At 38.8% G+C, this 14735-nt stretch overlaps 1 protein-coding gene across 10 annotated transcripts in view; it reads right to left on the bottom strand.

Annotated features, from left to right (window-relative positions):
• Window positions 1-14735, bottom strand: part of ATRX (ATRX chromatin remodeler) — an 80951-nt gene that overhangs the window by 32593 nt on the left and 33623 nt on the right. For 9 of the 10 annotated variants that reach the window (XR_009968754.1, XM_062639939.1, XM_062639943.1 and 6 more), the window contains 9 exons: window positions 11454-11584; window positions 10765-10950; window positions 8975-9068; window positions 8347-8455; window positions 7524-7703; window positions 7099-7240; window positions 5858-5967; window positions 956-1102; window positions 571-748 (listed from right to left, as the gene is read on the bottom strand). Coding sequence is in view for 9 of the 10 variants with exons in the window: in XM_062639939.1 (XP_062495923.1) it covers window positions 571-748; window positions 956-1102; window positions 5858-5967; window positions 7099-7240; window positions 7524-7703; window positions 8347-8455; window positions 8975-9068; window positions 10765-10950; window positions 11454-11584 (1277 nt within the window). In the remaining variant the exon portion in view is untranslated. The remainder of the gene's footprint in view (window positions 1-570; window positions 749-955; window positions 1103-5857; window positions 5968-7098; window positions 7241-7523; window positions 7704-8346; window positions 8456-8974; window positions 9069-10764; window positions 10951-11453; window positions 11585-14735) is intronic. The other variant, XM_062639940.1, reaches the window with a different exon arrangement.

Here is a 14735-nt window from a genome sequence, read left to right as displayed (position 1 = left end):
TACAAGGCTCCCTGTGCTGCACCTTCTGAGCTTGATTAAATCTTAAAAGCCTGGAAAAATCAATTAAGTGCTTTATCTGCAATCAGTTCATTAGCACTTCAGTAACACCCAGCTGTTCACTCTTCCAAGGTACACCCTCAGCTATCTTTCACCTGTAGTTGCTCCCTTAACAGCAGATTCCTACCAAGGATGAAGCAACTTGTGGTTGTAACTAAGGAGGTTAAAATAACCTTAGTTTCCCAACAGAGTCACTTCAAATTAGCGTGCAAAGAAAGCAATGCCAGCAAAAGGGACCCCTATTAGGAAAAGTTTCAAGTACATATTCCTGTGGTCATTTCTACATTTGATTTGGTAGAAAAGACTGTTACAGAAGTCTGTTTACAAAAGCAGATGGGGTAGCTTCTGAAAAACCATTTCTGTAACTCAGCAGAAAAAACAACAAAGAAAGTCTGATAAATTATTGTTCAAAGTGATCTGCCCACAAGATTTCTATTTGCAAGATTACAGCTCATGTATATAAACCAGGAAGCACACTATATGTAATGCATACTTTTATTTGTTTTCACTTACCTGGATCAACTAAAGCTTTATTAAATATTTCTTTAAGTTTCCTACTCTTCACATTCCTGCCTTGTGCAAGGTTCCGATACATCTCGTAGCCTATTATCATCACACCTCCATCATCCTGCCAACGCTGGAGCATGTAGCTTCTCTCTTGAGGGCGTTTCACAGTTGCCAGTTCACAGACCTTTCAAAGGGGGGAAAACATGCTTGAATTTCTCTTAAAATGCCAAAGTACTGGTGGAACTTTCAAATACCTGAGGCTTTTTAATGCAAGTAGATTTTTCACATACTTTAAGTGCGTTCCTTAGCCTGTATTTTGAGTGGTGGAGTTTCCCGATTATGTAAACCATTCACTGATTTCATTTCTAAGAAGTCTTTTAAAGCCTCATACCTCTAGTTTTTCATCATCTTCTAAATCTTCTTGCCATTTTTCAAACTCATTCAACCAGTTCAAGGCAGTGTTCAGTGGACACACTACAAGAGCTGTCCGAAAATCCAGCTTGTCACACAGCAAGACCGTGTGAAGAAAACTCACTACCTGCAAGAGGAACAAACAGACAAAATGTCCATTAAAACACTGAGTGCTAAACTAGAAAAGAAACCTGCAAGTATATATTCACATCTAGAACTTACCAACAACCCTCTTGTTGAAACATTCCTTTCTGTTTGTTGAACAACTCCCTGCTTAAAATTTCATACATGAGTATTTTGAAGTCGTACATTTATTACCCGGTGTTACATGGCTGCAAATGTGCTTCACACCCCAAGATATGCAGAGTCTGGAATTGCATCAGATAGCTGAATGATTTCAGAAATAAGGAATGCTCCTTCTACATTTCACCATCATTTTCATAAACTCAGTTTTTGTATGAGGTAATTTTGAAGCTTTCCCCCAGTACTCACCCCAACCATGAAGTAAGTTCACCTCTTTGGACTTCGTATCAAGTTTCCTGAAAGTGAACTTCACTCTTAAATCAGTGTTTTCCAAATGTTTCCAGCTTATTGGCAAATTCTCTCAGAAGAGCTCTGCAGCAGGTTACTGAAATGCTTTCCAAGTATTCACACTGTAGCCAGACTGGCTGTATGCTGCAGATGGTGACACCTCCTTGAGGGCTGGGAAAAAAAGCCTTAAATCTTTGGATGTCACTCAGCGATTCTGCTGGGCTGCCTGGTTTTGAGCAGCAGCACATAAAGACAGGACTAGAGGTGACCTCTAAAATCTCAGGAGCAGAAGAATCAGTGACCCAGATCCCATGTCAGCTCTAGCTCTCACACCAGCCTTTCAGTGGTGAAGACTGCACTCTACTTCATGGGACTATACGACACCCAGGAAGTTCTTTCTGGTTCAGATCTTGGTATTTGGAAACTCTGATTTAATATGCTGTTCAAAGTAATTTCAAACTGCACAACTGCTTGGAACAGTGGGAAACCAACTGCTTTTAGATGCTGCAATAGAGAAGGAATTCCTAGTGGGTTTGCAATCAATCTTGTGTTCAGATGCAAAAACTACCCATGAACACTAATCACAGAAGTCCTATGTCCTAGAAAGCCAGGAGGACCCTAATCACTCTATTTCCCTGATCCTTTACTGAAATTCTTCTCTGCAGTGTACAGTCTGCTAACACTTGTTACTGACTTAATACAAGCTAGACAACAAATAGCACTGCAGAGTACGTTAGAAGGACTAGGAAATGACCACATAAAGAAAGAAACAACTACCTAAGCTACAAACACTGGCCATAAAAATATGCACATTTTTAGTAGTATTATGCATACAATATACATATTTGTAACTGTGGGTGTCTTCAGTTACCAGGAAGTTACAGCCAAAACAAATGTCACTCACACATCCAGATGACACACAAAAATACCTTCTGCTGTGAAATATTTCAGCAAACTAATATATATTGTATAAAGTGTAAGCGTGTACAAAGTCATCTCAACTGCACTGCTGCATTAAAGCAAAACACTGCACTGCAGCAAAAGGTGTAAATAACACCTGAAGAACTGTAACAGCTGAGCTAGAATTTAAGCATTTAAAAACGCACTCTTCAATGGTGATTCTCAATGTATAAAACTCCTCTTCTACAGGACTGTAGATTGTCAAAATACCGTGTCTGTCACCCCACCTTCCATGAACAATGCAAAGCCACACATACTCAGCTGGAGTTCTTAAAATCATACTGTGCACATGCTATGCATCACCACCAACCAAGAATACAGCTGGTTTTACCTACACAGTATACAGAGTGAGTGACCACAGTCCCTCTAACCATCCACAGCTCTTTGCTACTCAAAAAACCCTGCAACCCACAAAAATCCCCAAACTCAGAAAGCCACAAGACCCAAAACCACAAACCCCAAGCTTCTCTTGATCCCTTGAGCTCATCTTTACAGAGGAATCTGAGGATCTAAAGAATCTGAAGACATTATGCTAGCCTAACTGCTCCGTGACTATACCCTGTAATTCACGGGTCAAGAAAGAAGACTCAGGATCAGACAGTCCTAAATGAAATCGGTCTCAATTAGATTTGAGAAGAGCAGGATTAGGCAACAACTTCACTTTTTGAAGAACCCAGGCAGCAATAGTTTGGAGGGAAGACACAAGAATGTAAGGAAGCCACCTGACCCAGTAAGGCATAGCTAACACTAGCAAAGCGTAAAAGATACCTCCTGCTAGATTCCCTCTGAAGATTTTCTCTTGAAGCACATTTCAAGTCTCTAATAATGACAGATTTCAAGTCTCTAATAATGACAGATTTCAAGTCAAGCATGCTATCTAGCAGCATCCAGATGTGCTGATGGCACCAAACACCGGCTAGGAAGACAGATGTGAGCAATACCAGAGAGCAAAAACTACTGAGATGCCTCATTCCAAACACAGAGGTGTCAATGACTGACTGCCTGGCAACAGCATCTTACAGCATTTTGTTTGCCAAGTGGCTAACAAGGGTACGAAGTTGGCTGTTGTCACTTGCAGACTACGAAACTAGCTATGGTACCAAAGTGTTGAGACATCTTTCATACAGCTTGGAATTCCAGTACGTTGATATACTGACCTCTCTATGAATGAACAGCTCCTGGGCCTTCACATCAGGTGATAGGGCTTCCCAAACCAATGGGGAAGCTTCTACCACAACTGACCAAGATGGAAGAGGATGGTGAAATGGCATTTCCTCACAGATGCTTCGAGGATCCCATCCTCACTGTAGGAAGAAAATACCCTCTTTGAGAACCATCATTACCACGCTGAAGAGACTGAACTCCAGGGAATGAGTAAAGTGCAGCCATATCTGGAGCATGTGAAGGAAGAATTTACAATGAAGTGTTGTGCAAGTGCTGGCTGCTAATGTGATCTAGACTTTGCCAGTCACAAGCTCACCAGAGCACTAGACAGATCTCCTGTCAAGTGACTTCACAGCTAAGAACTTTCCCTGGAACAGGAAGGTCCTGATTGATCCCTAGTTGAAATTAGTCCTAATCAATTCCAGTGTCTGCAGAAGCTACAGGTTAAATTTCTAATGATTCAGCTCAAGCCGGAGATCAGAAGGGTTCCCAGTAATTAATTTCACTAGCTGCTTGTCCTGATAAAGATACAAGAGTATCTCCCTCCTTCAGAAACGAGGAAACAGCATCAATGAAGGCCAACAACAGGGAAGATGAAAGCAGCCCTGCTTTTCTGAGGGCCTTTGCAAGCACAGATAAGGCTGTTACCTTCCTCCTTTCTTCTTCAGAGTTCTCAAAAATTTCCCTTTCTCCTTCCCAGAATCAGGGAAAGGTTCTTCTGCCAAATGACTTCTGCTAAAGAATTCTTGGGAACAGACCAGAAGCAGAGCAGCAAGATGCTGGGCTTGGCTGCCCAGGGAGGTTGTGGAGTCTCCTTCTCTGGAGACATTCAAAACCTGCCTGGACACATTCCTGTGTAACATTATCTAGGTGTTCCTGCTCCGGCAGGGGGATTGGACTAGATGATCTTTCGAGGTCCCTTCCAATCTCTAGCATACTGTGATACTGTGAACTCACCCCAGTTCTTTGCTCACAGTATTCACAGGGAAGCTACAACTGGCTAAATGCAAAACCAAAATTTATGAAGACAGACAGATACTTGGGAGCAAGCAACAAGAGGAATTCAACACTCCTGACTACCCTGAGAAGGCAGCAGCATGCATACTGAGATGAAGGGAACTGAAGAGAACTGGTATTGATCTTTAATCAGTTTTGAAGGTGAAGGGTATAACTTGTCCTGAGGCCTGCAATGATTAGAAGAGGCCAAACAAAAGAGCCATGAGTTTTACAGCAACTGCTTGGGGGATCAGTTTCAGAAGAAACATTTTAAGATGGGTATGAGCTTCAGACTTTAAAGACTGATAGAAAAGGTAAGTTGTTCACTGAGCACCTTTTAACATGGGAGAAGAGCCACTTGTATCAGACCACAAAGTATACAAATCTACTTCTATAGCAAATCTATGCTACAATATCCTGCTTTAAAGATTTTTACAAAGCAGTCTTCAGCAGTGTAAAGGAGAAGGAACATGCGCTGAAGTGACAATGGAGGCTTGAACCTTCTCGGGAAGGGAAGAGTTGTAAAGCCAAAGAAGTGAAAAGAGATTGAAAGTAATGAGAGCTTCTGGTCTCAACTGTTAGTGATGCACAATGACCCAAAAATATCAACGTACATGTGGACTATTACTGAAATAGAAAACAAATGCCCCCTAAAAAGCCCAAACTGTACAAACATGTTTATATTAAAACATAAAGCACCTGACTTTAGACACCGAAAGTCTGGCATGAAGAACCCAAACAAAACAAGCAACCCTGATAAACCTCTGTTGTATCAATCTAACAAATTAACTGAAAGGCCACTGTGGAGAATAATCAGTTTAAGGAACAACCTGCTTAAGATAATGAAACTGTCTTAGAAACAGAGGCTCCCAAAGCCTGCCTCCTATTAGCTTTATTTTCTTGTTCTGAGTTGCAAGGGAGCTACACACCACTTACAATTAAATATGACCTTTTCACATAAATATCATGATTAGCTAATTCAGTTTTTGATATTTGAAAAGTGGAGAGGGCACAAGTGTGTATCAGAACTCTCACAGGTGTGTGCTACAAAACACAACTTCTTCCTCAAGGCCTCTTTACAAAGTGTTTTCCCCCAGCAACCCTCCTCATCGAGTCACTGCCTAGGAAGCAGTCAGGTTTACTATGTTCAGAAAGTCATTAAAATTGGCTTTTCCTGGACCAGCTTTTGAGAGCAAGCTATAGACCAGAAAACAAGACTTCTGTTTCTTACCTGTAACGTCTTCCCCAGACCCATACAGTGAGCAAGAATGCAGCCAGAACCAGGAGATGTCTTGGTTTTTTTCACAGATTCACAACAGCAATCCCACATGAACTGAACACCTGAAGAAAATGATGGAAAATTTTCTCATGAAATACTCCATTTATTAAAATTCACCTGGTAAAAGACAGATGTGAGCACTGTAACATCATGGCAGCTCTTAGAAAAGCAGTGCTCAGGATTAATTATTGATTAATTTCTGTCCAATGATCTGTATGCGTGGGGATCTTTGTCTTGAACTTCAGTATAGTCACAAAACTGTATAATCAGTTTTCACTGAAGATGTGGCAACTGGGTGAGAAGCTATTACAGTGCAGACTGCAGATGACTGATTTTGGGGAGAGGGAGAAAAGAGGAAGACAGACTGAAAAGTGGAATGGACTTAATGAAAAAAACTAAAATGACCGTGGTATAATAGCAAAATTATCTGAAACGAACTGGAAGAACCTCTGCTCAGACACATCAGATGTGAAGTTCTATGCTTAAAGAGGAAAAAAAGATCAAGTAAGAACTGTGACAGCTGAAAAAAAAGGAAAGGAAATATATGCTACATAACAAAATGCATTAACATGAGGGTCTGCTGGGTGATTCTTCTGTTCTTTGCAATAGATTTACTGGGAATTGTATTCTATTATGCTATACTTGGCAAAGATAAGGCTTCATCTTATCCTCTTGTATCTGGTTCAAGGCACATCCCTTTCTTACTAAAACGGAAAGGTTACAAACTTTGAGGAAAATGTAAAACAACAGAATAAGCTGTAAAGAAAATTCTGATTGCCTCTCCTCCTTTTCCGTTGCACTAGAAACCAAGTATGGAAAGAAGTCATGTTGACTTGCGGCCATGGCAGGTACCAGGAAAACACTGTGAGACTTTGAAATCTTCACTGAAAACTATAAAAAGTGAATATACTAATTCCTCACTAGAATGGGTAAACATGTATTTGATTCTGCCTCAGCACTGAGAACTAGATGAGTCTAAGGACCCTTTCAGCTTTATATTTCTAAGGTTCTCTGCTTGTAAAACAGAACTGTGTATTGCTGGCCTCATATACTTTGTTCAGATGTTCAAAAAAGAAAGCATTAAACGTGACATTTGCCTGCCAAGGACTTTTTCTCATGATTCTAATTCAGGCTGTGTATTGTGTACCAGTGGAGGGGGAAAAAAAATACATTTAAAACTCTTATTTTCTTACCATCTACTTGGTGTGGTTTCAGTCTGGTAACTATACTCCTGTGAACCTGCACTAATGGTTCTTTGGTTTCTTCATCTTCATCTAAAACCAGCTTAGTTGTAATGGGACATTTCAGAGGCGAAGCATCTTCAATCTCTATCACCTAAAAGCAGAAACAGGTCATCACAGGAATACTTCACATATGAATAATACCCAGCATTTCCTTTCCACAGAAAGGAAAGCAGTAAGGCAATTGAAACAACTTTCTAAAGACATCAGTAATCTTCAAACTTAGCAATATTAACCTGCACTAAACTACAAATAAAACTTGTGGTTTACAAGGCTACATGTAAGTACTAAAATTACTTATTAAATTGAGGTAGACGTATCATCTTAAACATCAACAATTCAACTTCCAAGCATTCTGCAAAGAAAACAGAACATACCTCTCTCAGTTTCTCTCTCTCCCGTTCTCTTTCTGCTATACGTTTTCTTCTTTCTTCTTCTTCTTTAAGTGCATTTTGAGTCTCTGTTCTAAGCTTATCATCTTTAATAATTTTCCTTATTTTCTTCCTGCCTTTTCCAGGAGATTTGGAATCATCATTTTCCTCATTCTCAGAATTACTCTATTACAAATTAAACAAAGTAAGTATTAGCAAGAAAATTATGGCACAGACCATCAAATCTTTCAGTTTTAGGCAAGCTCCCAAAAACTTCTACGCGCACAGGTGGAGTTCAGCTCATAAGAAAAAAGATAACTCTTCTCTTTAAAAAGCAGGTTAGCCAGCATGACAGAAGTGCCACCTCAGCTATAATGTATTCTGAGATATGGAAGATAAGCCCAGCTGAGTACTGAAGGCACTGTTATAATCTGATAGTAACTAATGATGAATAAAGAACTAGTTTTCTGTTCTACTGGTGCTAGATGGGATCAGCCATCACCTACTCCACACATAGGAAAAGAGACCCTAATACTAGGAAAACCTTAATCTACTATCTGTGTCACCTTCTAAGCTTAGTTTAAAAATACCATTTATTTAAAAGATATCACGCATTTTTATCAAGAACTAGACAGGAAATGGCTTCAGCTAAATGCAATGGTTTTTCTCCATAATGGAGCCATTTTACAAATTTTAGCACAGAACTGACTTCGAGAAAAGTATCTTTTCACTGTACTTTCTTCAGAGCTGTTGGAGCTACCCAAGTCCCTAAGCCAGAAGAGACAGGAACTCCTTTTCCCATCTATCAATTCAAAACACAATAAAGTACCTTATTGTTGTTTTCACTTGAAGAATCCTCTTGAACCTTGATACGCCTTCGTTTCTTTTTCTGTTTGTAACTGCGCTGGTTTTCTTCTGCCTCAGCTTTCTTGGCAGATCTATAAAAAGAAGGAAAAAAGCACTATTAGTAATAACAACTCACTGCCTCACTGAAAAACAATGACAAAAAGGACATGAATTCTATTGCTAAATAATAGAATATATACTCCTTTTATGGCATCAGGTGTTTACTTTCAAATTCCCTCCTCCCCCTCAACTCACTGGACACACACAGCAACAGCCTATTCCAGACAGCCCTGATGAATCTCAGAATTGTTTCTACTGCTACCCACCATTCCTCAACTGGTACTGACGTATTTGGCATAAAGATGCTCATTTTTTATTAATCTTCTGTGTGTTCTGGCTCCCTGAATCGCTGCGTACCACAAAGTGTGGTATGAATTCAAAATACATTTGCTGCAAAGTTAATCAGCAGATACCAGATTACAGACAAGTATCATCAAAGGTTTTACGGACTGATGCAAAGTCTTTAACTTTTTCTATCTCACTGCCTGAATGGCACTATCAAAACCCAAAACTCAAATAGCAGGATAAGCATAGCTATCTTTTATTTATACCTTGTTCTTGGACGTTGGTCATCTTCAGACTCACTGACCTCTTCACTAACTGCAGACTCATGAAACTCAGAGTCATTTGAATCATCGCTGCTCACTTTAAAAATAAAGGGTGATTTCATGTTGAATGTTACTGCAAAGTTAGCAACATGATGTATCTTCTGATTACACAACAAACTGTTTACAATCAACAAGCACTGTAAAAGTTCATTTCAAACAGCACAGGACCCAGTAAACATACTAATAAGCAACAGGAATATAAGGGGCAGAGTAGAAAAGTTTCACGTGTAAGCACTACCTGAGCCCTGACAGACAGCATATTATGCCAACATAAAGACTTGAGGTCTTTATGTGTCTATGTGTAGTTTATAAGCAAATGACAGAAAGCATTACATTAGAAAGTAACACATTTCAAAGACAGTGGGTGAGGAGGAGAGAACCCAATGGGAAACAGTACAGAATTTCAGGTAACAGAATATGATTTTTAGTTACGTGGAAGCTGTTGGTTTGAATGTTTTAGATACAATTTTATAATCACACTTTACAATTCACGCAACAACCCTTACTTACTAACAACATCTGCAATTATATCACCGTATTTATGGCTTGAAGTTTCTTCAGGTAACACAAATTTAAATTGGACTCAAGAGACAATTAAAAATACATCTAAACTAGCAGCATTAGGTAATACTTCCATAACTACTTTTAGGAGTTATCACTGGCATTTATAAGTAATTAAGACCAGTATGCCACTTAGCAACTTTATAGTTTCTCTTTGACCTTGAAGGCAGTGGAAAGTTTAACTGTTTTATGAATAACAAGGCTTAACCCAACCATTGTTTTATATACATGGGGAAACGTAATATTAATAACACAGGGATAAAAACCATCTAGCTGAAATAAGTATATTGTTCTACTTGAGACTAGTGAACTTACGAGACTTACACTAAAGAATCCTGAGAATTAATCTGGCTGCATCTTACTTGCCACTCTAACTTACAATTAGTATTCATGGAAGAAATGTTGTTGGTAGAGTTATAATGCCATAAGGAAGGAAAGCACGAATATACATTCAGATAAAAATGAGAATTTTGATGAAGGAAAATGGCAAACAAATCACACTGCATCTTTTAGTCTATGGAACACCACAAAAGATGGCTGGCAGTAGGGCAACACCAAGAACAGGGAAGTACCATGTACCCTTACTTCCACTTGCCATGAAACACCACCAACATCAACCACATTGACCACTGATAAAAAGCATTTAACTTTACTATCACTCCCCTCCCCTGCTCAAAAGGGTTAAACGCAAGGGGCTGACACGTTCTTTGTTCCTGCATGCAAGGATGGAAATCTCCAAGCCAAACACCATTTCACAGTGCCATCTGGTGTTCAACTACAGCTTGTGACATTTGAATTCCAGGCTCGAGAAGTTCCTGAAGCACAAAGGCCTACTGACAGTCCACGTTAAAGGGAGAAATTACACAAAGGACAAGACTGACTTTCACAAAGTGGACATACTGGGCTGGCCTCTGTTGTTTAAGATTCATATTCTAAGACTCAACAAGGTTAATCCAATTCAGAGGATACAGTAAGTGGAGACAGCTGCATTTGTATTCAACATCTTAAATAAAGCTATTAAACCCAGGTAAGAGAATTCTAGGATTTAACACATAGGAAGCTCATGCACAGATTGTGGAATTACAGAATTCCAGATCTCCATTCAGACACGCTTTGGACTTATTTTATAGAAGCAAGTACTTGTTGTGACAAAGCACATTTAGGTTACGTACCTTTCCTTCTGTTTCTGCGCTTCCCTTCTTTCTTCTCTTTTGGTTTTGCCTTTTTTTCTTCACCAGATTCTCCATCACTCATTGTCAGCTTGTGCCTCAGCAGCCTGTGTCTGTATCTAGGCTTCTTTGATTCTTCTTCTTCTTCCTCTGAATCTGATTCAGAATTATCTTCCTTTTCATTCTCTTCTGTCAGAGATAAGAGTCAGTAACACATGCACAGTGGTCATTTTTTTCTTACAGAAATGTGGCAAGAATTAAAAGCTGAATTAATTGAGACTCAATTCTGTGCTTTTCCAGGAAACCACAAGCAAAAACATACTGTTGTTTCCTCAAATTTTAAGTATTTTACACTGGGAATGTCTGCTCCAGTAACTGCTTATGTAAGTCAAATCTCTCCTGTGTGTTTGCACACCTTAGTGTATAGATTGTGCCTCACAAATCCCTAGGACTTCTCAATTAGTGACAAAAATCAGATTATTAACAAAAAAAAGACACCTGCAGGAGAGTAAAAGATGATAATCTTCATGGCATCTACACTGGCCTCTATCTGGCAACCACCGATTAATACCAATGATATCCTTTTGGTGAAAACTGAAGAAACCTTAGAAATTACAGTTTTCCCAAGTAAGCTTTGAAATGACAACAGGCAACACAGCACCACTTTTTCCCAGATGCTTTTTGGTGCTCACCATCATCTCCTGTGTTTTCAATTTGCTTTCCAGTTTTCTTTTTTCCTTTATCCGAGTCATCATCTGAAGATGCATCCTCATCAGAGGAAAGATTGGCTTTGATTTCTTCTAAAAGCATTTTCTTGGCAATTCTTTGAAGTAAAACAGAAAAAACTATTTATTCCATTGTTCAAGGCAATCTATGAACGACAAGTGTAATCCCATACCATTCTGAACGTCAAAAAAAAAAGGGGTTGAAGGCTGAACAAAAGAGACACACATGATGAAGAGTCATTGTGGTTAGGTCAGTATATCAGCAGAATCCCAAAGTGTAATGTGTTAACTTGATTTTAGAAAGCAACATGTGTAAATGCTTCTTAAAAAGAAAAACGTTTTGGGCTGTACAGCAAGACTGGAGACAACTATAAAATGTACAGGGCTAAACATTTCATTTTATTCATGGCCTATTTGAATGGACTCTTGTCAGTTTGGGACAGGCACTTATATGAATTCTAACTGTTCATGAACATGACAGTGCAGCAGACCAAACCCTAACACTCAAAGCATTCCCCCCTCCACCAATGATGATTATGCTTACTTGATTTAAATCAATGAGACTCATTTCCTGAGGCACAGAATCTGACTGGTGTACACATAAACAGTAATAGTTTTCAGATCAGTGCATCACTGAACGTGTGTTTTCACAAGGAGAAAAAGATTACTGCACTAAACATTAACTCACAGGTTTAAAAAACCAAACAAAAATGAGTATATTGCCCTACCTCTACATATCTCGCTTTCAACTGTGTCACGGTTCTAGTTGCCTGGGCCCACCCTACTGGTATTAAATGCCTCAGGGGAAACAAACCCACACTGAACGCCTCAGGTAACTACCAGCACTTGCCTAAGAGCAACTATAGCGTAATATATGCGTGTATAATCAGACACACAAAAGCATTTTATGGAACATTACAGGACCTGAACTTCAAAGAAAAATTAAAATCTTATTTCCTGTTCCACAAAGCGTTCTCTCAGCTTCTTGCAGTTTCATTTCAGCACAAGAGTGTTTTCAGGCCACATACAAGTAGTTACTATGGGAAAACGATTGATTTTCATGCTCTTGCAACATAAAAATAATCTTACATCAATCTAGCCAAGGCAAGATCTAAAATATGTCAAATGCCCAGGAAAACAGTGGACTTCTGAGAACCTGTACTTCCAGGGGGAAAAAACCCTGAAAGAATGAAACAAGGCCTTCTTCATTGAAACATCAGAGATATTACAGTTTTCATCCCATGGTCATCATTTTAAATGATCAAGCCTGATCAAGTTTTGCCTTTCAGGAGAACTGGAAGGATTTTATACCAGCCAAACCCCATGAAACTGAACCACAACCCAGGCTTCACTTGGAAACACCAAAGGAACAGTGATCTCTAAGTACAGCTTCTTACACAGTTGAAAATTAAACTGTTACTTTTATGTAGCGCATGTAAAATAGGTTTTAAGAAATCCAAATTCATTTTTCAGGATGCAACGTGTCCTTATAACACAGGAATTTTTCAGTGCCATTTTATTTCCTACTTTTTCGAGCAGTAGTATAAACACACAAAATATTCTAAAACTACTGTATATTCAGTTATTATTAAAAGATGGAAGTAAAACGGTTTCATAAAGATTAAGGATTGCTCAGTGAGTCACAGACTGCGTCCACCAGCATTGAAACACCCTCCCTCTTTTGAGCAGTGCCTTGTGAAGAAACAGCTGATTAAAACTGTAAGATGCGGTACTCATTATAAGCTTTGATTTCATATACATCAACAGATCACAGTGTGAACCCAATGAAAACTTAAAGCCCATAGATAACTAACTTCCTCTTCCAAATGCTTTTCTGCATTAGGTCCTTCCAGAGGATTTGGAAAAGGGACTTGGTTATTTTTGTTGCCTGTTTGTTGGTTTGTTTGCCCTTTTTTAAACCCACCACATTGTGTATAATAGCAACAAGAACAAATAGCTCCTTAGATAAGAAACTGAGACTCCTTCCATCTCTTAATGGTCACAACTTCTTCTTCAAACTGAAACTGTTTGGGATGTCACAAGTTGGCTTCTCTTTAAGAGCTTTCAATGTGAATTAGTAACCTTGAATCCTACTCCAGGAAATGCAGATGGCAGCAATTCAGCTACTTTTCTTGTTTAAAAAAATAACAATATTCCCACCAAAGTTTGCTTTGGAAGAGGAAAAAATAAAACAAACCCCAGAAAAAGGAGAAACGCTAAAAAGAACTGCAAGATTTCAGCATTCAATCCAAAAGCACTGCCTAGAAACACGGCCCCTGACTTACTTTGGGTTGCCCTCAAATACATTCGTAAAGTTAACACAACTTGTATATGTGCAACCATACTTACCTCTTATACAAGTCACCTTTAAAAATTTGATTAAGTATTTTTAGACAAAGGTTGACTTTGGTTCTTAAAAGAAGACACACATTTTCCTTTGTTCTTTTATAAAGATTTTTTTCAAGGGGGGAAAAGGAAAGCAAATGCATCATCCACATAAAAATACCATGCACAGAATGCACTACCCATAACCAGAAGATGCTGTTATTTTCCTACTAATCACCACCATAACCCCAAGCAGACTGGGTAAACTTACTAGTTTCTGATTGTTTATAACAACATTAAGAAGTTATTGCTTTTATACTCTGCAACAGAAAATCAAGAAGTATTTTTTTAGCTAGGATAAGGATTCAACCACTTTGAACCAAACTGAGATGGAACTGTCTGTTCAATGAAAGAAGCCACAATGCACTCCAAGAAGCACTTCAATGCACTCCACTGGTACAGTGTTAGGCTAAAAATGTAAGACATTGTTGAGACATTCAGAATTTAAAAGATTCGTATTTTGAATGTAACTGCACATCTGACAGGAATTTCAAGTGTAAGCAATATTAGCAGCAAACAGATTAAGCCTTGTTAATTCATCTGACAAATGACTGATAGAACAAATGGTTTATATGAATTAGAATAGATTAAGTACTGGACTCCTGAAACTGGTTTTAAACTAAATCCTATGTGGCTCAGGAGGATGTATCCCCTTTCTGCTTTAAGATACAAACCCATTTAAAGTGACCAGGCTTCTAAGCTAAGAAACTTCATATGGCAGGTTTAATATTTTAGTATTTGCATTAAGATCAGCTGCAAGTACCAAGAAAAACAAGCTATGACAATGTGAAAACTCCCTCGCTCATATTCTTCCAGAGAAACCCATGACAGTCAAAAGATACCGTACTATTTACTCAAGTCAAG

This window comes from Pezoporus occidentalis, unplaced genomic scaffold (assembly GCF_034315485.1).
Source record: "Pezoporus occidentalis ecotype Australia unplaced genomic scaffold, CSIRO_AGI_Poc_V1 ctg63, whole genome shotgun sequence".
Lineage (NCBI taxonomy): Eukaryota > Metazoa > Chordata > Aves > Psittaciformes > Psittacidae > Pezoporus > Pezoporus occidentalis.
The sequence above is the reverse complement of the archived record's forward strand: the minus strand, read 5'-3'. Positions and strand labels throughout refer to the sequence as shown.